The following is a 23,067-nucleotide window of genomic DNA, read 5'->3' as shown; positions in this document are numbered from 1 at the left end:
GTGTTGTTGGGTTGTTGTTGTTTCCCTTCTGGGATAGCAGTCAGGGGGGAGAAAATGGAGCAGCCCTTGAGGGATTCTGAGAATTTGCAAGGAACTCTTGAAGCATCCAGTTGACGGGAGCAATGGCAACTGCCAGGCCACTTGCCCATCACTAGCCCTGGTCCTGGTTGGGCAGCGGAAAGAGACAGGGCATTGCTATGTAGAACAGGGTGGGATCCGCCGCCTATCAATCCCACCCAGCACCGCCGGTGTCACAAATGAAGGGAACTGTAGTTCAGCAACCTCTGGAGGGCGCCATTTGCAGGGGAAGAGCATAAACAAATGTGCAATTTTCACATGCAGGCCCTCACACTCCAAATGCCACAGATAATTTTGTTAGGGCTGGGGTCTGACTATGCTGCCTTCTTCGCTATCAATCTATGATGCAACCAATTAACTAACCTCAAAGTTGGTGCCAAGAGCAAGCCTTTTAAAATTAAGTTGCCCAGTGTTTGGAAGCAAGTTAATCTTTAACTTTCATTTACATTATGTGCTCCCAGGGCCGGATTTAGGTTTGATGAGGCCCTAAGCTACTGAAGGCAATGGGGCCCTTTATATGTCCAGCTGCCCTTTGTCAACAACAAATTGTGGCTGTTTTTTGTGTTGAATAAATGCTATATGGTAATTTATGGACCTAATAGGTATTTAAAGCCATTTGCACATAAAACATTATGCATTTTATCAAAGTACATCCAAGTTTTTTTCCTTTAAATTTTTTGGGAGCCCCCAAGAGAGTGGGGCTCTAAGCTATAGCTTTTTAAGCTTATACATAAATCCAACACTGCATGCTACATAGAATTCCATCCCTTGACCTTTCTTTTTTGTTTCATTCATGGTTTCATTCATGGTTTCATTCATGACAGGGGGTTGGCTAAGGGGCACTTTGATTTAACACTTTTGCTGCCAGTTGTTTTCCTTTCTGAACCCCCAACTGCTTTTCTCCAATGGGGGGGGAGTCACAGGGTCCTGTATCTTTTCCCCCAGAAGTTTGGGGGGGGAGAGAGAAGCCCACCTCCTGGAAAAGATTAAGCTGCCCCTTCTTCTTTCACTTGCAATGCCCTATTCAAGAACTTAGTGTCTGTTGCTGCTTCTGGAGTAGGGAAAGTTATATAGTTTGACCCTTAGTTGCTGTAATTGAAGGGCTGTGTTCGAAAGGAGACAGGTTATAGCTTGGGGTAGAGCATCTGCTCTGCATGCAAACAGCCCCAGGTTCAATCCCTGGAGGAGATGCCTGGTTTGAAACCCTGAAGAGCTGCTGCCAGCCAGTGTAGACAGATGTACCAACGGTATGACTCATTATAAGACAGCTTCCTATGTTTGTATGAAAGACAGATGGGTCTTTAAAATACATGAAAATGCAACACTGAAAACACTGGTAGAGTTTAATCCAAGCCAGGATGTGTCATGCATTAGGATTCGGTTTTTTTCCACGCTAGGGTTCAACCCTGGGCCATGGGATGTGGTAATAAGCTACATCCATTCTAATGAGTCTTTTGGAGGGAAATGCTCTTAATTAGTCATACGGAGATCTGTTCTGCATGTGTGCCCTTGGGCATGTGCAAAGTGCTTCTCCCGCACCACTGTGCAATTATAAGTAGCCTCCACATAGCTGAGAAGAAGTGTTCTGAGGTCATGACTTCCAGGCAGATTTGTGATTTGCCTTGGCTTTTTAGAAATCCTGCATTGCACAGAGGGGCCTCATTCCAGGGCAGGAAATGATGGGGGGACGGGACGAAGCAGGTCCACAGGGTGCGTGTCTTCTCATGTGCTACATTTTCAAGTATGCAATTAAATAATTGTGCATTGTTCCATGGGTCTAATAAATACTTATTTTACTAACAACCTCAAAACTCTGCGTGGCTTCCCACCGGCATTCCCCAACATCCCCACCGTTAACAGATCAGAAAGAATGCATTTGGCATGTGTCCTTCCTAACTAAGCGAACATATTCCAGAAAGTCAAGAGAAGGGCTGTGGGCAGATTTGTCCCCAAAATGGGTTTAAGTTTTAGCTCAATGAAGGGAAGAAAACTCAAAATGATGTCCAGCCTTATGGCTTCTCTTCTTGTCTGTAAAGAAGAGGTGTCTCATCCCCTCGCTCCCTTTGGGGACTTTTTTTTTTCATTCAGAGAAAAGGCAAGTACTGTAAGAGTTTAGAAAACTATGCCTGGCATTGAGAAAGTGGAAGGATAACAGTTTTTTATCCTTCCTCTCTCAGAAGAACTTGTGGACACCAAACAAAGCTGAATGTTGGAAGACTTGGGGCGGATAAATGCAGCGCATACCGCAGTTGGGACTATGGAATTTGCTTCTTCAAGAGGCAATGGTGGCCACCAACTTGGATGGTTTCAAAAGAGGATTGGGCAATTTTTTGAAGGATAAAGCTATCCATGGCTAGTAGCCATGATGACTATGTTCCAGCTTCATCTGTTGGTGGCATTGCGCCTCTTGAATACCAGTTTCCAAAAACAGCAAGTGGGCAGAGTGCTGTTGCTCTCAGATCCTGCTTGCAGGCTTCCCACGGGCATCTAGTTGGACTAGAGGGGCTATTGGCCTGATCCACCAGGCTCTCCTTATGCTCTTCTACAATTTATGTTGATGATAATGATAATGATAATGATAATGATGATAATAATAATAATAATAATAATAATAATAATAATAATAATAATAATAATAATGGCAACCATAGCAACAATTCATTGGGTACTAAAACAACCAACTGCCCATAAATATTTATCAGGAAGAATTTCCGGACAGGCAACAAGGAGCCTAAAGGCTAACAATTTTTATGATGGCATCAGCTTGAGTCCACTTCACAAATGCATGAAGTATAATCCTCAGATTTCATTTCAAAGCAATTGGAAGCCGAAATGTTTTTTGTGACATAAAAAAGTCTCTGTTTTGCTAATGAACTATAATTGACACTTTACAACAGCAATGGTAGTTATTAAAATGATCGGCTTGGCAATGCTGAGTTAATTAACATGTTGGGTGAGAAAGGAAACCATTTTCTCTATTCAGGCCCATATGCATGGAGTTGAACTTCTTGATGAGTTGCAATCCAACACTGGAGCCTCTGGCCTTATCCTTGGCCTTTGTCTTGCATACATTCTGGCTCTGATTGCATTTCCCTTATCTTCCTCAACCCCCAGTTCCTTTCTGAAGTCGCTGCTTACGAGTTCACCACCACCACCACTCTTTGTGGATTATTCTATGCATCTGATAGGGGACGCAGGTAGCGCTGTGGTCTAAACCACTGAGCCTCGGGCTTGCCGATCGGAAGGTCGGCAGTTTGAATCGCCACGACGGCGTGAGCTCCCGTTGTTCAGTCCCAGCTCCTGCCCACCTAGCAGTTCGAAAGCACATCAAGTGCAAGTAGATAAATAAATACCGTTCTGGCAGGAAGGTAAACAGTGTTTTTGTGCGCTGCTCTGGTTCACCAGAGGCGGCTTAGTCATGCTGGCCACATGACCCGGAAGCTGACTGCGGACAAACGCCAGCTCCCTCAGCCTGTAAAGCGAGATGAGCGCCGCAACCCCAGAGTCGTCCGCGACTGGACCTAACGGTCAGGGGTACCTTTACCTTTACCTATGCATCTGATAGTCTTCAGATTGCCTCTTTGTTGGTTTTGCCAGGAATCGTCACTAATGATCTGGTCCTGGGTCTTAAATTACTCACTGTCCCCATTTGGACCAATTTGACCTGACTCTTTCTAAAACAGCTTCTGACACTCTTATTTGATGGCTTCCTGCAGTCCCAGGAGAGGGGGGTATCTAGCGTGCCCTGGTCCATTTGGACACTCCAGTTAAAAGCCTCTTCCTTTGCTGCTTTCCTCCCACCCAGTACAAGCAAGTGGAGCAGTACATGTCCTTCCACAAGCTCCCAGCTGAGATGCGCCAGAGGATCCACGACTACTACGAACACCGCTACCAGGGCAAAATGTTTGACGAGGAGAGCATCCTGGGAGAGCTGAGTGAGCCACTGAGGGAGGTGAGTTGTATAGGAGAGGGGCAGCCGACATCTGACTGAGGAGTTACGCAACAAGGGAGGACCCCATTGGGGACTGAAGAGTGTGTCCAGAACACTAAAGAGTTAGGCCTGTGTCACTCTATTAAAGAAAACGTAGCAAGACGTCAACAGATTAATCAACTCGCACCTTTGTGTTAAGTTGATTAACCTGCTGGTTGGTTAAATCTGTGAATGTCCGCGTAGGAGGGAAGGAAAAATCCCTCCCAACAGTTTTAAAATAAGAAGTGTACAGTGGTACCTTGGTTTTTGAACGTAATCCGTTCTAGAAGATCGTTCAGCTTCCGAAACATTCGGAAACCGAGGCACAAAGGGAGAATTTTGATTTCAATGGAAAAAAACTGAAAGATACGCAGCAGAAACCGTTCAACTTCCGAGGCGCATTTGAAAATGGAAGCATTTACTTCCAGGTTTTCGGCGTTCAAAAACCAAAACGTTCGGCTTCCAGGATGCTCGAAAACTGAGGTACCACTGTATCTCCATTGTTTCTGGATGGGGAGAGTGGGTGCAGCCTGGGAAGAGTTTTAAGGGCCTGGCTGAGAGGTCTGGAGGGCCACATTAGGCTCCCAGGCTTGAGCCTCCCCACCCCTGGTTTAAACAAGCAAATGAAACCACAACCACTTACTGAATTCCCACCCTCTCTCTCACGACCAGGAGATCATCAACTTCAACTGCCGGAAACTTGTGGCCTCCATGCCTCTGTTTGCCAACGCAGACCCCAATTTTGTAACATCCATGCTGACCAAGCTGCGTTTTGAGGTGTTCCAGCCGGGCGACTACATCATCCGGGAAGGGACGATCGGAAAGAAGATGTATTTTATCCAGCACGGGGTGGTGAGTGTGCTCACCAAAGGCAACAAGGAGACCAAGCTGGCTGATGGTTCCTACTTTGGAGGTAAGCAATGCCTACCCTGTATGGATTTTATAACTTCGTAAATGTAGTGTCATGGGGTTGCGTCCAATGGAGCCCTAAGTTAAAGTCGCTTAGCAGAAACCTTTTGCACCAGCAGAACACTGTTGTGCAAAAAGAATGCACAAGCAGGTTACTTTGTTGCCCAACAGATTGCAGAATCTTGCACAAGAAATTTTCACTAGCACAACTTTTCTATTTGTGTCCTCTGTTGTGCAACATTAAAACTCACCAGTCTTCCAGCACACGAATTGTTGCATTAGTGAACAGAGAAGTTGGATAAAAACTCCTAAGTCATTGATACCTGTCACAGTGGCCGGAGCGGGCTACTTCAGAGTAAAGACTCTACACAGCTCTGCATTTTATTCTTTTATTGGTACTGCGTATTTACAGTGCTGAAGTCATTGCTATATACACGGAGCTATGTGTTCAGTCGGGTTCAGAACCTCCGAATGGCTTTTGGCGCGTCTTTCTCCAACACAAAAGCCTCGGTAGACCCATCCTCTTTCCTCTCCTCTTTCTGCGCAATTCCGGAGTTGGGGGGATGGGTCTCCCCCCCTTATTTGCCCCTTCCTGTTCCACCTGAGACCCTGGCTCCGCTACCTTGCCTGAGCCTCGGACACGACTTCCTGCTTCCCCACTGGAATCGGAACTCTCTCTGCTTTCCCCTGTGCTCGGGGATGGGCTTGAACTCAGGAGGGGAGGGACTTCGCGATATCCCCTGTCCCTCACAATACCCAAATTCATTTTGAATATATTGAACAACAGGTCCTAACCTTTATAATACCAATTCATTGTTTTAAATGTACTGCATAATGCTGTGAGCTTATCCATCAATCCCATTCCCCCCCTAATTATTTGTTTCACTAGATTTGAATTATTATCTACATACAAAACACCCAGAATCAAAAGGCAAATAACATTACAATATAACAGCCAAGCCAGTGGGTTTATCGCTAACTTTTTGCATATACACACTGCTTTTGTAGGAGAAGCAGCTGTGTGGGACACAGCACCCCCTAGTGGTGCTAGCAGGGATTACATTAAGAGCCCCAACTGTCCTAAACAATTCATCCTGTCTGTGGTGGACTGCCATGATTCTTCCTTAGGTTCCCCAGGAACTGCATCACATAATTTAATGCATCTTCCCCAAATACCATCCCTGCTATTCCTTGATAGGAAGTTGTGGCAGTTAATCCAGTGAAAACCATCAGCCTATAAAAGTAGCTGTGGCTCAAAGAACTTCTCATATTTAGAGATCTCTAGAAATCTTGGAAACTCAGTGTTGGTTGTGACCCGACACGGTACAGATTTTATTTCTGTGTAGCTCAGTCCTGATGCTAGAAAGGTCAAATCCTTAACTGGCATAAGCCTTAGGCTGATTTTCCTGGTTAAGACAGCAATGGGAAACCTGTAGTCTTCAAAATATTTCTGGACCCCACCTCCCATCATCCCTCACCATTGCTTATGCTGGCTGGAGCTAATGGAACTTGTAGTCCAGTGACATTGGGAGGGCTCTCTGCCCCCCCTCCCTGGGTGTAACACTAGAACTAGGAATTGGACCAGGCGAAAGCAGCTTTCTCTTTTAAAAAACAAAACAAATATATCATTTTTATTTGATTTTTCCAATAAAAAGTTATAAAAATCCAAATACCTATCCATATACAGAGATTTCTCCGAATCTCAGGACTTCCCCACCCCTAATTTAAGTCCTAATTTAAATATTTAAAACTGCATCTTCTTCCAAGCTCTAACTTTTATATCAGTCCATATTGTCCATGGTAATTGTTACACTATAAGTGAAATCTTTCTCCAGCTTGATGCCGTCCAGGTGTTGTTGAACTACAACTCCCATCAGCTCCAGCTAAACCTGGCCAATGCTCAGGCATGGTGGCAGGTGAACATCACTTGAAGGACATCAGGTTAAGGAAGGATGGGCTATGGGATCATGCTCATCCTTCCGTGTCAGGCACAAATTCCTCTCCCTCCTCTCTCCTTCACACGATGGACACACAGACCTCCCTCTGTCTCGCTTGCTATTGCGTATGACCATCAGCTATTGCGTATGACCATCCTGGATTGAGCTTGGTATGCCATATTGGTAAATCCAATTCTGAAGATGAGTTTAATTGTGAAGCCAGTTTCACTTTGACCTGGGTTTGAAAGGGCCACGTGTCATATTGAAATTGCCTAGAGAAGAAAGGAAGAATTCATGGGTCAAAAGGGAGGAGTAGATGAGCTTTTGCGGATTTTTTGGGGGGGGGAAAACCCAAGCCGTAAAAGCTAGTTTTAGTTGAGCACACACTTGGGATATAGAAAGTCTCGAGTTCAGTCTTGTCCATCTGCAGTTGAAAAGGATCAGGGAGCAAATGATGGGAAGAACCATTTGCCCAGGCCCCTGCTGGTTTGAGTAGGCCAAGAGTTGCCAAATTTTATAGGCATCTATTTCTATGCACACATTCCTCCGATATATGAATTTTTGTACACAGTTGCTGGGTTGGAGATCTCCATTGCCAAAAATGGAGAAATTCGGTGAACTTCAAAGGATAATTCAGTTTCTTTTCACTTGTTGCTTCAAAAAATGCAAATTAAGTTGTTCTTCATTAAAATGCAGGACAAGATTGAATTCCTCCTCCATCCCTACCTGGCGTCAGGTTTGGAGGGGGAGTCACAAGCGCCTTTCGCTCAAATGCCACCAGAACGGGCAATCATAACCCGCTCTGATCTTGAGGTCGTAAGTCAGATCAAACACCGTCAGCCCTCGGCCCCAGAGGGACTTGGCTTTGGCAAGATGTGGCGTGACCTTCCGTTCCCACTTGTGTAGCAGAGGTGATTAGCATGCACTGAATGAACTAGCCATGCCTGGAACAATGCTTGATAGCAGAACCCAAGTGGCTAATTAGATGAATGAATTACTTTGTAGGAGAAAGGTGAGAACAGTGAGGAAATTACCGGATAGAGAGTTCATCCTATAAGCAAAAGAACCCAAGAAAGAAGTGTGATTATATACTTCAGTGAATCGAGGGGGGTGGGGAAAGATTATACAGCACCGGTGTGTATAGGAAAATACAGAGAAGCAGGGCCGGCTCTAGGGGTAGGCTGGGTGGCGCGGGGCGCCAGGGGGGGCGCCACGCAGCAAAGCGGCGCAGGAGCCATGCTGCGCGCTGTGCCCGCCCACCAGGGCGGGGGCGCCGGAGCGATCTCCGCACCACGGCGCTAGGGCGCCCAACATGCTTGAGACAGCCCTGCAGGGAAGGCAGCTCTAAATGCACTAGGGAATGTTCGAGCCAGACATTTAGAACAAGTATAAAAACCTCGTATCTATCATCACCATGTATATGAATATGCAGCTCAAAACAGGTGTGATAAGATGTCAGGACCTAGCTGCACACTGAGGAGTGGTGACTGGTTACTGGGGAGTGGACACTGGGAGAAGCCAGGTTGGAGACTGACTTTGAAGAAGGGATCCCAGAACGTTTCCAAGCACAATTCAAAGTGTTGGTGCTGACCTTTAAAAGCACAAAAGGGCCTTGGCCCAGTATACCTGAAGGAGCGTCTCCACCCCCATTGTTGAGCCCAGACACTGAGGTCCAGCTCTGAGGGCCTTTTGGTGGTTCCCTCACTGCAAGAAGTGAGGTTACAGGGAGAGGGCCTTCTCGGTGGTGGCGCCCACCCTGTGGAACACCCTCCCATCAGATATCAAGGAAATAAGCAACTATCTGACTTTTAGAAGACATCTGAAGGCAACCCTGTTTAGGGAAGTGTTTAATGTTTGATATTCTGTTGGGAGCTGTCCAGAGTGGCTGGGAAAACCCAGCTAGATGGGCGGGGTATAAATATATGATGATGATGATGATGATGATGATGATTGTTTATCCCTGATCCAGAGGAGCCTGTAACAGTCGGGAGACGAGAGTCAGGGGCAGGAGAAGTTGTAGGATGAGAGACTGAAAAACAGGTGCAGGTGGAGGGAGAGAGGTCAGGCTCATGCAGAGTCAAGGGCTTTCACACCCCCTTCTCCTGCCCCCACCTCTCCTGCTCCACTATCTCCCAGGACCAGGAGAGGAATGAAGTGGGAGAAGCAGAAGCAGATTACACACAGGCACTCTGATGACACCTATTGCTTGCTTGCCTGGGTGTGGGGGGTGCATGAGTATATGTGGAATTATCCTACTGTCCCCCCCTTTTTGCTTCTTGCCCTGCTTATCAGTGATATACGCCCTCCAGAATATTGTCCAGAAGGGAATATGGCTCTGGGTCTGAGAAAGACCACATACTCAGTGAGTTTTGGAGAATAGGGGTCCTCTGGCTGCAATTCTGAATTATGAAGTGGCTGAACACAGAAGAATGGTGGGAGGCTCCAGCTAGGAAACCCCCAAAGGAAGAAGGCTCAGAGCCAGGGGACTGGTGGTGGAATGACGATGAGTGGTCAGAGGGAGAAGACTGGGAAGAGGAAGTGTTGGAAGCTGAAGGGCTAACAGGCCGTAGTGAGCAGGGAGAGTCTGTGGCAGAGGGAAGTCCAGAATCAGAGGCAGAAGCTGAAGCAGGAGAGGAGGGAGACCAAGAGGCAGAGATGAGTCAGGCTGGTGAAGAGTCATGGAGGTCTTCCCCTCCTGCTGCAACAATCTCCCCTCCTCCCTTGTCTCCCAGAACCAGAAGAGGTATGAAGAGTGAGGAGCAGAGACAAGTGTGTCAGTGGAGTCTCGGATTGTTTGAGAAGGACCTTGTGAGGAGGAGATTTAGTGGGAAGGTGGGGATCTTCAGTTTCCACAACTGCCTCCTAGGGCCAAGACCTACCAAGAAGAGCTGCCGTACTCATTAGGCCAGGCAGCCCGAGCAGGTCTTCCTTCTTTCTTCTAATAAAGTGCTAACTTCACTTCCTCCTTGTGATTTATTGCTGGCTGGCACCCTGACGTAAATGTACTTGCGAAGGAATAAATGCCATTGTGTTTATTATGTCATTCTAGAAATTTGCCTGCTGACTCGTGGCCGGCGGACAGCAAGTGTGAGAGCCGACACTTACTGCCGCCTCTACTCCCTCTCGGTGGACAACTTTAATGAGGTGCTTGAGGAGTATCCCATGATGAGAAGGGCTTTTGAAACGGTGGCCCTGGACAGACTGGACAGAATTGGTAAGTGGCTCACATGGTTATTGAGTTACCTGCAAACTCATACTATGCAAACTCATAGGTAGAAGGAAGCACTGGAAGCAAAATTCAGCATCCAGAGGTTCTCAGCTTCTATGTTTTTTAAAAAACAAGTTTCTAGTCCTTGTTGTTATTCAACTTTTTTTCACCAACAAATCCAGGAGAGAAAAAAATCTGAATACACAAAACAAAGCCAAACTCATTTCCCCCCCTCAACCATGCAAGAGAGATAAAAAGAAGACATAAGCTTCCAGCCCTTCTGACTGCAGAGACAAAACTGTTAAACATGTAGCTGTTGTCTGGTGAAATCTTCCAAAGCCTAACATTTCTTGGTGTCAGGTGGAATGGCAGGAAATAGAACTTCAATGCCTTGGGTTGCTTTTTATTCTTCCCAGTGACTTTAATAGAAAGAGACAAAAACTATACTTGTTGTTGCTTAGTCGTTTAGTCGTGTCCGACTCTTCGTGACCCCATGGACCGGAACACGCCAGGCACTCCTGTCTTCCACTGCCTCCCGCAGTTTGGTCAGACTCATGTTCATAGATTCGAGAACACTGTCCAACCATCTCGTCCTCTGTCGTCCCCTTCTCCTTGTGTCCTCAATCTTTCCCAACATCAGGGTCTTTTCCAGGGAATCTTCTCTTCTCATGAGGTGGCCAGAGTATTGGAGCCTCAGCTTCAGGATCTGTCCTTCCAGTGAGAACTCAGGGCTGATTTCCTTAAGAGTGGATAGGTTTGATCTTCTTGCAGTCCATGGGACTCTCAAGAGTCTCCTCCAGCACCATAATTCAAAAGCATCAATTCTTTGGCGATCAGCCTTCTTTATGGTCCAGCTCTCACTTCCATACATCACTACTGGGAAAACCATAGCTTTAACTATACGGACCTTCGTCGGCAAGGTGATGTCTCTGCTTTTTAAGATGCTGTCTAGGTTTGTCATTGCTTTTCTCCCAAGAACCAGGCGTCTTTTTATTTCGTGACTGCTGTCACCATCTGCAGTGATCATGGAACCCAAGAAAGTAAAATCTCTCACTGCCTCCATTTCTTCCCCTTCTATTTGTCAGGAGGTGATGGGACCAGTGGCCATGATCTTGGTTTTTTTGATGTTGAGCTTCAGGCCATATTTTACATTCTCCTTTTTCACCGTCATTAAAGGGTTCTTTAATTCCTCCTCACTTTCTGCCATCAAGGTTGTGTCATCTGCATATCTGAGGTTGTTGATATTTCTTCCAGCAATCTTAATTCCAGTTTGGGATTCATCTAGACCAGCCTTTCACATGATGAAATGATGAATTCTGCATATAAGTTAAATAAGCAGGGAGACAATATACAGCCTTGTCGTACTCCTTTCCCAATTTTGAACCAGTCAGTTGTTCCATATCCAGTTCTAACTGTAGCTTCTTGTCCTACATGGAGATTTCTTAGGAGACAGATGAGGTGATCATTTCAGAATTTGGCATAGTTTGCTGTGGTCGACACAGTCAAAGGCTTTTGCCTAGTCGATGAAGCAGAAGTAGATGTTTTTCTGGAACCTCTCTAGCTTTCTCCATAATCCAGCGCATGTTTGCAATTTGGTCTCTGCTTCCTCTGCCCCTTCGAAATCCAGCTTGCACTTCTGAGAGTTCTCAGTCCACATACTGCTTAAGCCTGCCATAGACAAAGACAACAGGCATATAAAAAACTAATTGACCAAATTTGCAGGTTGCCGTTTTTCTTGAAAAGGAGGATTTGGTTTACCTTGGCGCAGAATTTTGATTATTTTTGAATGCAGGTTACATGGGCTCCTGGTTCTATGTATGGCAGATGTGGGTGTGCTGTCCTTCATTTTCTCATCCATCCATCTATGTCCTAACTCATACGTAACATTCAGAGCTGCTTTCTTGGGGAAGGGCCACAGCTTAGTGGCAGAGCATCCTTTTTGCATGGCAGAAGATCCCAGGTTCCATCCCTGGCATCTTCAGGTTGACTTTGCATCCATCCATCTCAGGAGATGATGAAGGACTGTGCCTTTGGGACTGAAGTCAAACTGTTGGAAGCTCACAGCACCTGCTGTGGCTGTAGAGACTGATATGGGAGAGCCATGTTTTGCTGCAGCTGGGGCAGATGAAGGTGCCCTGTTGTGCTGCTGAAGATGAAAGAGTCTCCATTTGAAGCCCTGAAGAGCTGCTGCCAGTCAGTGTAGACAAGACTGAATGAGATGGGTCAATGTTCCGACTCCATAGAAGGCAGCTCCCTGTGTTAACAACAACAACAACAACAACAACAACAACAACAACAACAACAATTTATTATTTACAAGAACAACAACAACAACAACAACAACAGCAATTTATTATTTGTACCCCGCCCATCTGGTTGGGTTTCCCCAGCCACTCTGGGCGGCTTCCAACAAAGATTAAAATATATTCTTCATGTGTGTGCAACAACAACAACAACACAATATTTCACCTAGTACTACTTCATGCAGTGCATAGTTAAACTACGGAACTCCCTCCAGCAGGAGGCAGTGATGGCTGCCGCTGAGCGACAGCCCTTCCTACGCATTCTCTGCATGGTTAGAAGTTCCAGAGGAAGTGCTAGGTAGATTTGGCTTAGGTAGGTCTCATACTGTCTCTGTGGAACATTTGTGTGTGGCATTGGGGACAAGGCGCATGGATGTGTGGGGTGCACACTTTCACAGGAGCAGGTGAGCTCTGAGTATGTTCTGCATAGGTAGCCGTGCCTTTGCTGAAGCAACATAGGTGAATTCAGAAGAGCACAACAGACATCGTGCAGAGGCAGCACTATTCCAACCCAATGCTGTATCCAAAGTTGGGAGGGGGGGGGAGTTGTGTGTGTTTTAAATTCAGCTTCCACAAATCTCTCCAGCAACGCCACTTGAAAACCACAGGGCTGCTGCTGTTCCTTGATGTGGCATCGAAGAACAATGCAAGAATACAAAAGGACTTGAGTTGGGGGGAGGCCTGTACCAATAGCTGCCTAGATTTTTAAAGCACAGCCAAAAGGCACATGGCCAGGACAGAATCAGAGGGACAAACAAAGGCTGCTGTTAATAACTGGGAAATGCTAATAATTGCAAGCGTAAAATGCGATTAAGTGATACAGTTGTGGATAACTTCATTCCCCACCCCAAATGGCACACACACTTTGCGTTATGTGCTGGAGCCCTGTCGGGGCTGACTTGGCTATTCCTCATAAATCTCTCCCTCTCCCTTTTCAACGTGCCCAAATTCTTTGTGCAACTTCGAACAGCTTTCTAAAACAAAGCACACACCTTTTCGGGAACATTGCTCAGGGAAAAAAATGAAAACGCTTTCTTTCTCCTGCCCACCGCTGCATTTGTTTTGCAGCAGATAAGAGACGAGAAAATGCTTCCCCGAGTTTGTCCTTAATGTAATGGAGGGAGAAGAACATAGCAAAAAGAACTTAAGGGCAGCTACAGTGGATCAGACCTCAGAGGTGCTATTTTTCTAGAATGAACTCACCGTGGATGGCTTCCTTGTTCTCTTACCATGGCAATGGAGCCCACCTAAGAGGTGCCGGAACTGAGTCCCAGTGAGTTCCTGCTGAAAAGAAGCTCTGGACAGAAGGGCCACCAGCCTTCCCCAGCCTGGTGCCCTCAGTCAGCATGGCCAGCAATCAGGGATGGAGGGAGTTGTAGTCAAGTTTACAATGTGGTATATTGGTGAGAGTCTTAAACTAGGATGTGGGAGAACGGGGTTCAGGTCTTCTTCCACTGCTCCCCTCCCTGAGACTGGTCTTGAAATAAAAACAGGGTGGGGTGTGCTCATGGTTACAATGTAGGTATGGTCCCAACCCAACCCCAACCCCAAAAGGTTGGCAAGCTCTGGTTTGGGCCTCTAGGAGCCCCTCATTGCAGTTCTTAATTTCCTTCTGCTTCCTTCACAGGGAAGAAGAACTCCATCCTGCTCCACAAAGTCCAGCACGATCTCAACTCGGGTGTCTTCAACTACCAGGAGAACGAGATCATCCAGCAAATTGTGCAGCACGACCGAGAGATGGCCCACTGTGCGCATAACGTCCAGGCTGCTGCCGCCGCTGCCGCATCAACGCCGGTTATCTGGACACCACTGATCCAGGCCCCTTTGCAAGCCGCAGCGGCCACCACGTCTGTAGCAATAGCTCTCACCCACCACCCTCGCCTCCCGGCGGCCATTTTCCGCCCGCCTGTCTCTGTTCTGGGTTCTCTGGGGCAGGCCCCGAACCAGACTCCGAGGCAGCTGAGGAGACTTCACTCCTTGGTGTCTTCAGCCGGGCCTTCCATCGTGGGCTCCCCTTCAAGCACGCAATCCCAGCAGCACACCCTGGGGGCAGACAGCCTCTCGTCATCGTCCTTCCAGATCCAGCAGCTGGCTGGCTTCACAGCCTCGGCCGGCTTGGGCCAGTTCCACCGGGCTTCAGCCAGCTCTCCGTCGGCTGCCTCGACTCAGCAGCAGCCCTTGGGGAGCCCGTCCTCGGCAGGCCTGAGCCTGTTTCACCAGGGGCCTTTGGATTCCCCAGAAGGGGTGGCTCAGCAGCAGGCTCCCGACAGCAATCTCCTGAGCGGCTTTGGCCCCTTCCAGAAGGCCCCTGCTAGTTCGCCATCCACCGCCTTCCCCCAGCTGTCCTCCAATTCCCCCAGCAGCCCCCTTGGCCACACGCAAGCCGCTTGCAGCAACAAGCCCGCCCAGCCAGGCCAGGCCCAGCAGCTCTCAGGAACTGGAGCCCTGGGAGGGACGAACCACTTTCCGTTGCCTCCCTCCTCAAGCTCACCACCCTCCAGCTTAAGCCAACTGGCACAGGCCTCCGGAGGCTCCCCGTCGGCCTCGTGCCAAACCCAGCCAAGTGCATTAGGCCCTTCTGCTTCTCCTGCTGCGACCGTAGCTCAGTTGCACCACGAAAGGTCACCCTTTGCCTCTATGTCTCCTTTGAAACAGCCCGCCGGTGCCCCTCCTCCGCTGTTCCCGCCCTCAGGTCTTAGCCCTCCTAGTCAATGTGCTGCAGCCAGGACTTTGCAGTGTGCCCCTTCTGGGGCAAGGGGCTCCCACGGATCTCTGCTGATGCCTCAGACCTCCAGTCCCCCTCTACAGGGCCTTCAGCCCAGGAGTACACCGCCGCCACCGCTTCCACCGGGACGGTTAAGCCAGGACCTCAAGTTCATCTCTGCTTCCCATCCATCTCTGCCCCACAAAACGGCTCAGACTTTAAGCCGAGGCTCTTCTCCCCACTCCTCTAGGGAATCTGTTTCTAGTTTCTCATCTTTCTCTGGAGGAGGGGGAGCAGGAGGCGGAGGGACGAGGCCTCTAGGGAAGCCATACAGCTCTGTTCCAGGGCGAGTGACTCTACCACGTCAGATGTCCTCAGGTTCACTGCCTCCGCCACCTGCATTTGAGGCCAGTTGTGCCATCCCCCCACCTCTGACTGCTATCGTGACTGCTGTTGAAGGGAGGAAAGGGTCTATAGGGCTCACTGGGGAACGAGAGCCCATCCGATCGAAACTGCCCTCCAATTTGTGAGATGCTCTCCTTCTCTTCCCCTCGCCTACATTTTCTGGCCGCCGTCCCCCTTGGCCACAGTTTGGAGGAGCCGGTTTTGTTTCATTTGTGCTTTTTAGATCCCAATAGACTTTTACATGACTCCCATTTTCTTCCTTTGTTTTCTTCAAGCTAACTATGATTAGAGGTTTAAAAAATAATGAGAGCAGCAGCAAAAAAAGATAACCAGGTATTCTTAGAGCTATAGATTTTGAGTCACTTTCTTTTATAGAGTATTTTACTACACGGAGCAAAAGATTGGGGGGCGGGGGAAGGAATGTAATCAATATGTGATAATAATAAGAACTCAGAGAGTAGATGTGCAGCTGATGTAAAGGATAAAGCTAAGAAAATTGGCTGCCTTTGGGGTCAACACTTGAGTTGATAAGATCTGGAATCCCATGTCCACATGCCAAATTTCCAATTACATCTGAAGAGGTTACACGTGGGATCTCAGAAAGATATACAAGAAAGAAGAAACGAGAATTCACTCCCCTTTAGGGGGAATGAAATGCATTGAACCAAACTTTCACAAATTTCCAGAATTGAAATGGTTCATACTGTACCTTTAGACCAGGCATCCCCAAACCTTGGCCCTCCAGATGTTTTGGACTACAATTCCCATCTTCCCCGACCACTGGTCCTGTTAGCTAGGGATCATGGGAGTTGTAGGCCAAAACATCTGGAGGGCTGCAGTTTGGGGGTGCCTGCTCTAGACCCTCTTTCCTGTCGTTAAACCACTGAGCCTAGGGCTTGCTGATCAGAAGGTCGGCGGTTCGAATCCCTGTGACGGGGTGAGCTCCCGTTGCTTGGTCCCAGCTTCTGCCAACCTAGCAGTTCGAAAGCACGTCAAAATGCAAGTAGATAAATAGGAACCGCTACAGCGGGAAGGTAAACGGCGTTTCCATGTGCTGCTCTGGTTTGCCAGAAGTGGATTTGTCATGCTGGCCACATGACCTGGAAGCTGTACGCCGGCTCCCTCGGCCAATAATGCGAGATGAGCGCGCAACCCCAGAGTCGGTCACGACTGGACCTAATGGTCAGGGGTCCCTTTACCTTTACCTTCTTAAACCTATTCCACCCCGTCCCCTGTTGTTTTTCTGCTGATAACACATCCACTTAGTCTCCCCCCCCCTCTCTCTCTCTCTCTCTCACACACACACACACACACATCCACCTCTCTAGGGATGGAGGGGAAATTTGATTCAGTTTGCATTTAAAGCTATCAAATTCACATTTTCTGAAATAATATGCTAACCAAAACAGCTATTATTCAAAATTCACATTTACCTGAATTTTGCAATGCAGTTCTCTAAATAACTGAATAAAAATTACAGGTAGGTAGCCGTGTTGGTCTGAGTCAAAGCAAAAAAAAAAAAATTCCTCCAGTAGCACCTTAAAGACCAACTAAGTTTTTATTTTGGTATGAGCTTTCGTGTGCATGCACACTTCTTCAGATACACTTGAAACAGAAGAGTCAGACCCTTATGTATATACAGAGGGTGGGGGTGGGTGGGAATGGGTGATGGGCTGATGGGAGTGGTAAACCTGTAGATGGCTGTTAATGACTGCTGATGACTGCAATTGGTCCTGCGGGGGGAAAGCAAGGGCTGAGGTGCTAAAGAAAGCTTGATCATGCATAATGAGAAAAGACATTGGATTCTTAAGGGTCTGACTCTTCTGTTTCAAGTGTATCTGAAGAAGTGTGCATGCACACGAAAGCTCATACCAAAATAAAAACTTAGTTGGTCTTTAAGGTGCTACTGAAGGAATTTTTTATTTTGAATAAAAATTGTAATTGTATATTAGTCAAAATTGTGCATAATGAAACAGCATAAAAATGCATTATGTTAGGGAAGCTTGCTTGCAGAAATGTGCATTAGTCAAAACAGCAGGCAAAAATGCATCAAAAATTGACAGATTGAAATTGACAGATTCCCTTCCATCCCTATAACACCTCACCCTCTGCATTGAACCCTACTGGAGGCAACTACAAGTGCTTGTATTCTTCCCCCTGCACAGCTTTCAATGGAATAGTGAATGGCACATAGAGACGGGGCCACAAAAGGGAACCCGTCACCCTCCAGATGCTATTGAACTACAGCTCACAGCATCCCTGACCATTGTCCGTGCTGCTGGAGGATGATGGGGATTCGAGTCCAACAGTATCTGGGAGGGTCACAGGTCCCCCTTGTTCTAAAGCCTCAGGACCACGACATTGTGTTTGGATATTTAAAAAATCACCCCAGAAAACAGCAAGCAAACTTCAAATACTTCCAGCTAGTGGTCAACTCACCACTAAGACTTTGTAGGGGAGGGGAGGAGCACGCAAATTCAGAAATCAACACTGGGACATGGCAAAACTTGGGATTCAGAGGTCTGCAGACCATTTGATGTTGGTACTCGGTTTATGCTGCGTTTTGTGGAAGGGCACCAGCAAGACCTTGTTCCTAATGCATTTGTTGCATTCAGAAGCTCTGGGTTTTTTTCCTAAGCTCCTTCTAGGCCAAACATGATACTTTCAAGGTTCTTCCATTGTATCCATCATTGCATGGTTGGCCTGTGGGGGTTTTTGGGCCTGTTACACCCTGATGAAATTTTAGTAGCAACAGACAACCTCAGCAAAGAGTGTAAAATGATGAGAGTATTTGCCTGCCCATTGAACAAGCGGCCTCCCATTTTACCATTCATTTCGAATGTGATGCACCAACTACAGAGGTGCACGCAACCCTCTTGCATCAGACTGGCTGGCACATCCATGGGCATTGCAGTGCTCTTAGCATGGCAACAGGGCTGTGATGAGCTGCCTGCTATTGTGGGGAAGCCAAGGGCTTGCGGGGGGTGGGGGCGGGAGGAGCATTCAGTAAGAAAATGTATTTGACAGTCCCACCACACCACCAAGGAACCACAGCTGGCAACACACACACACACACACACACACACACACACACACACACACACACACACACACAGTTTGAGGGTGTCTTTTCCCATCAATACCTACTTTTATGACGACACGCTCAGCAATTGCACCAGCCCTGCCATATGTATGTTTCTGCCCCTGTTTTTAAAGGGCAGCAGAAACCAGACTTTACTGTGTACAATGATAATGAGCAATAAAACTCCCATAATTCCTCAACAAGGCTGGGAGAATCCTGTGTGCTCCTTTAGGTAGATTTTTGAGCATCCCTGATCAACAGAGGTCTCCTTGGCCCAAGACAAGTCCTTAAGGGATAAACCAAGCTGGTGGGCAAGATATCCCATGCTGCAACCTCATAGCTCCTGTACCAATCCATTTCATCTTCCCACTGTCCTCATTTTCTCCTCTCGGTTCTCCTACCTTCCTTCCAACATGCATCTGTGCGTACCTGGAGGGGGGGGGGAAATGGTCTCTCCATCTCTTGCACCTTGTTTTCCACCGAGTCGTCCTGCTCCTCTTTTTTACCCAGGTTTTCCAAGATTCTTTCTGCTGTTACACGGATCCAGAGCAAAGAGTTAAGAGACAGCCAGGCGGTGCCAAAACTCACCAGAACAATAGTATTGTGGAATCTTCCTGCTCCCCTGGGCTTTCCCCAGTTCGAGTTTATACCAAAATTTGTTTTTGCAAAAAAAGAAAACCACAAAAAACACCTCTTGATATGTGCCTGTTATCTCCGAATGTTTGCCCCCCCAAATATAGCCAGCTGCTCCTGCTTTTAAGCGCTTTGCTGGGTTGGAACTAAGGTGTAATTCAAGCTTCGGTCTTCCATATAGATTCGGTGGAGGGGAGGGGAGGGGGATATTTTCTACTAAAACAGATAATACAGCTATATAGATGTGTGTGTGTACAGATGTGTGTATGCTGCAAACACATATGCATCCATACCTGCGCATACATACATATATATTCTAGTTTTAAAATATATGCCAATACTGACCTTCCTTGAAGGGGCCATAGGCAGCTAAAGTTAGTTGTTGCAATTAAGTGCAGGTGGAAAGCAATGCAGCAAATGCAACATGTCTAAACTTAGGCATGTGGAGTGTAGCAGGTTGGAGCATCAGGAGTCAGACCAGGGAGACCTGGGTTCCAATCCTCCCCCCCTCCCCTTAGCATCAAAGCTCACTGGCTAACTCTAGGCCAGTCAATCTGTTTCCATCTAACGGACCTCACAGGGTTGTTGTGAGGACAAAAGAAGGGAAGCCTGCCTGCTTCCCCAAGACATCTGGAGCTAAGCGAGGGGCATGTAAAAAGGCAACAATACAATTGGCCCCATTGCTTCCATGGCACACACCTTCCTTTTCAAAATGCTTAAGCAGGAGTAGTGTTGCTGCACTCCAAGTCTCATCAACCCCAGCTAGCCTGGCCAAAGGAGCCACAATCCAGCCACATCTGCAGACCACCGTGTTGCCTACACGGCGCAGAGGAGTATGTGCCCCATCTCATGCCCCCAAAGGAGAAAATGAAGGTACCTGCAACCAAAATGGAGAGATCAGCTTTGAAGATTTTTCTCTCTGCCCCCCCCCAAAAAAAACTGGTAATCAAGATATTTTGATAGAACTCAACAGCTTCTCTCCAAGGGGTGAAGGTGAATAGTTTGCGGGTGGTCAGTACAATGAGGAATTATGTGCTGCGCAATACCACATCTTTGAGCACATCCTGGAAACTGGGATGGTAACGACTGCATTCGGAGTAACACTCCCCCGCCCCCGCCGCCACCCCCCCTGTTCCTCCCTTCCCCCGGCACCTGCTTTCCCAACTGCCTCTCTTGGAATTGAGAAAAAGTCCCCCATTGTAGACAGGTGCTTTGGCTTGGTTGGACGATAAATGATGTTCAGGTTTCTGAATTCTGCTGGAGCGGGTACCAAATCACTAACCACAACTGAAGACCCCCATTAGGTTTGACCCAGTAGCTAAAAAGTTCGGGGGGTTGTGTTTTTGGGGGGTGGGGGTGGGGAATTGCTGTAGGGTTGGGGTTTGAAATATAAAAACAGACATAATAAAACAAAACCTTAGTAAAACATGCCATCTTCAGTTTCTTTATCTGCTTTCTTGGCCAGGTTCCCAGTCTCTGAAGGACAATATCAAGATGCGGTGGAAGCCAGGCCATTAGGGCAAATTGGGCACAATTTTTTTCCAGAGAGAGGCCCATCTCTGCCCTCACCAACACTCTTGATATAATGCCACCTTCCTCGCCCTCCAAAGTGCCCTTTACACATTGCCCCACGACGTTGTTGCAACATGTTAAACAGCACAGTGTCTCGGGGCTCCTCCAGACCAGTTTATTGAGAATTCGTCCTGCTTTGCTTGCACAAAGCATATCTGGAACATAGGTTATATCTGCTCCTAATGGCATGTTCATGCTGGTTTGTTTTTATGACAATTTATGCATTCTATCGCTCCCCCCCCCTCCCCCCGGTTTCTTCCCATTCACTGTGTGCATCATTCATTCACTGCAGCGAGCAAATCAGGATGAGTCGTCATTACGACAGAACCTCCCCACAAACCAATCAGAACGAATGCTCAGTTAGGACCAGACTTGGTCTAACCTCTGCATAAGCTTTGTGCAAGCAAAACAGGATGAATGCCCAGTGAATAGGTCTGTCCGGAGGAGCCTGTTGTAAGGACAGTGATCATTTAGAACAAGCAGCTAAATGGAGCAACAGCCGCGGGTGCTGTGACCCCTGTGCTTCCCTTTTATATACGGCAATTCAGCTTTACGAATAAGTGTGGCTGAGTGTGCCTCTTAAATTTCTGTACTTCTGGGCTTGCGCACAGGCATGTGGTATGCAAGCCTTTTAAAACACAGCAAAAGATTCGTAGCATAGCAGAGTTTCTCATCTGGGCACTTCTCACGCATACCATCATTAATGAAAATTATATGGGAGACAAGAGAGATCCTGGGCTCCTCTTCTGGCACCGAGAGTTGATATTTTAAATGTTTTCTTGTTCTTTTGTGATAAGGCCTGAAATCTGCGCAAACGTTTGTTCCTTTGGTATTATTGCTGTTATTGTTTCCATTTAGAGGCCGCTTTGTTATAAAAAAATAAATAAATCTCAAAGTGGCTTAAGTGCAATAAAACCACATCAAATGATTCATATAACAAAACACATAAAATATCAGTATTCCTAAACGTAATATAAAATTGTAGAGCACTGCTAAGATTCCAGACAACATACACACAACCATCCAGCCACACTAGCCATCCATTTCACACAACCACTACAACCATTCGGTGCCTCAAGCATTAAAACCAGGAAGCAAGCGTAAATAAACCACTCGCACTCAAAAATATTGCAACTCAAGTGCAAGAAATAAGATACGTGGTATAAGTCAGGAGTCAGGGAGGCTTCTACAGCCTGGGGGCCGCATTCCCCCCCCCCCCGCCGGCAACCTGAAGGCTGAAGCTGGGCTGGGCAGGGCCAGAGGCAAAAAGCGAGCGGAGCAATAAATGTACATTTTTACCTTTGTTTCTACCTGCACAAGCCTATCTATCTCTATCCTCCATCCAGGCAAGCAAGAGGCATCATCAGAGTTGAAGGACACATTTTAGTCAGGCAGAGAAACACCCAAGGAGCAGGGAGCTGTGGAGGGTGTGTATGGCATGGGAAAGGTCTTGAGAGACTTTATTTGCCCACCTCAACCTGGGCCAGAGATTCCCCATAGCAGTAAATGAAGCCTGGATTTTAGGAGTACATAAATGAGTTAATGATGTCAGCAATGGAGGGAAGGCCCTCCTCCTCTCTCAGGCACACACTCGCATACAAAGCCGGCAGGGATCCCCTCTCCCTCCCCACCCCTTGTGCTCTCCAGCTCCATGGAAACACCAGGCAGGCAGAACACAACGTTGAGCGGGCAGGCAGCTGCTGCAGGCTGGCCACTGCTGCGCTCTGGGAACCCCTGAAGCAAGGAAGTGCCCTCTCCTTCACCCTCCCTCCCTGCTGCGTCCTTTATGGGTGGGTGGGTGGAAGAGGCAAGGGATGCATTTAAAGCATCCAGGCTGGGCAGGGCAGGATTCCTCCCCTCCCCATGCACGGCCCTCTGGCATCTGCAGCAAACCAGGAAGGAAGGTGGCCTGTGCTTTTCCGTCTCCTGAGCCCCCGTCAAGCGCAGGCTGTGTAAGCAAGAGGTTCTTGGCACAAAAGGCAGTTGTGCCTGGGAAAGAATAATTTGGGCGACCCTGGAAAGCTAGTTGAACAGCACGGGCAGTACTAGGCTGATGGGCTGGCTATTTATGTACTTATTACTATTACCACCACTACTGATGGTGAGGGAGGGAGAAGGCACCCAGCAGTCAGGAACACGGGCACCTGCCTTACCAGAGTCAGACCCTTGGGCCCATCTAGCTCAGTGTGGTGGCTCTGCAAGGTTTCGGACAAGAGGCCCCCCTCAGCCCAACCACGAGATGCCAAAGTTTGAACCCAGATCTTTT

General features: G+C 47.6%; 1 protein-coding gene across 4 annotated transcripts in view; it reads left to right on the top strand.

Annotated features, from left to right (window-relative positions):
• HCN4 (hyperpolarization activated cyclic nucleotide gated potassium channel 4) overlaps window positions 1-15,758 on the top strand; it is a 112,127-nt gene extending 96,369 nt beyond the window's left edge. For all 4 annotated transcript variants that reach the window (XM_088656695.1, XM_035131546.3, XM_088656694.1 and 1 more), the window contains 4 exons: window positions 3,884-4,030; window positions 4,721-4,961; window positions 9,944-10,108; window positions 14,033-15,758. In XM_088656695.1, coding sequence (XP_088512821.1) covers window positions 3,884-4,030; window positions 4,721-4,961; window positions 9,944-10,108; window positions 14,033-15,639 — 2,160 coding nt within the window. In that variant the 3' untranslated portion in view covers window positions 15,640-15,758. The remainder of the gene's footprint in view (window positions 1-3,883; window positions 4,031-4,720; window positions 4,962-9,943; window positions 10,109-14,032) is intronic.
• Window positions 15,759-23,067: the final 7,309 nt, after the last annotated feature.

This window comes from Zootoca vivipara, chromosome 13 (genome assembly GCF_965207765.1).
Source record: "Zootoca vivipara chromosome 13, rZooViv2.hap1.1, whole genome shotgun sequence".
In the NCBI taxonomy this organism is placed as follows: domain Eukaryota; kingdom Metazoa; phylum Chordata; class Lepidosauria; order Squamata; family Lacertidae; genus Zootoca; species Zootoca vivipara.
This window is presented reverse-complemented; position numbering and strand designations above follow the sequence as displayed.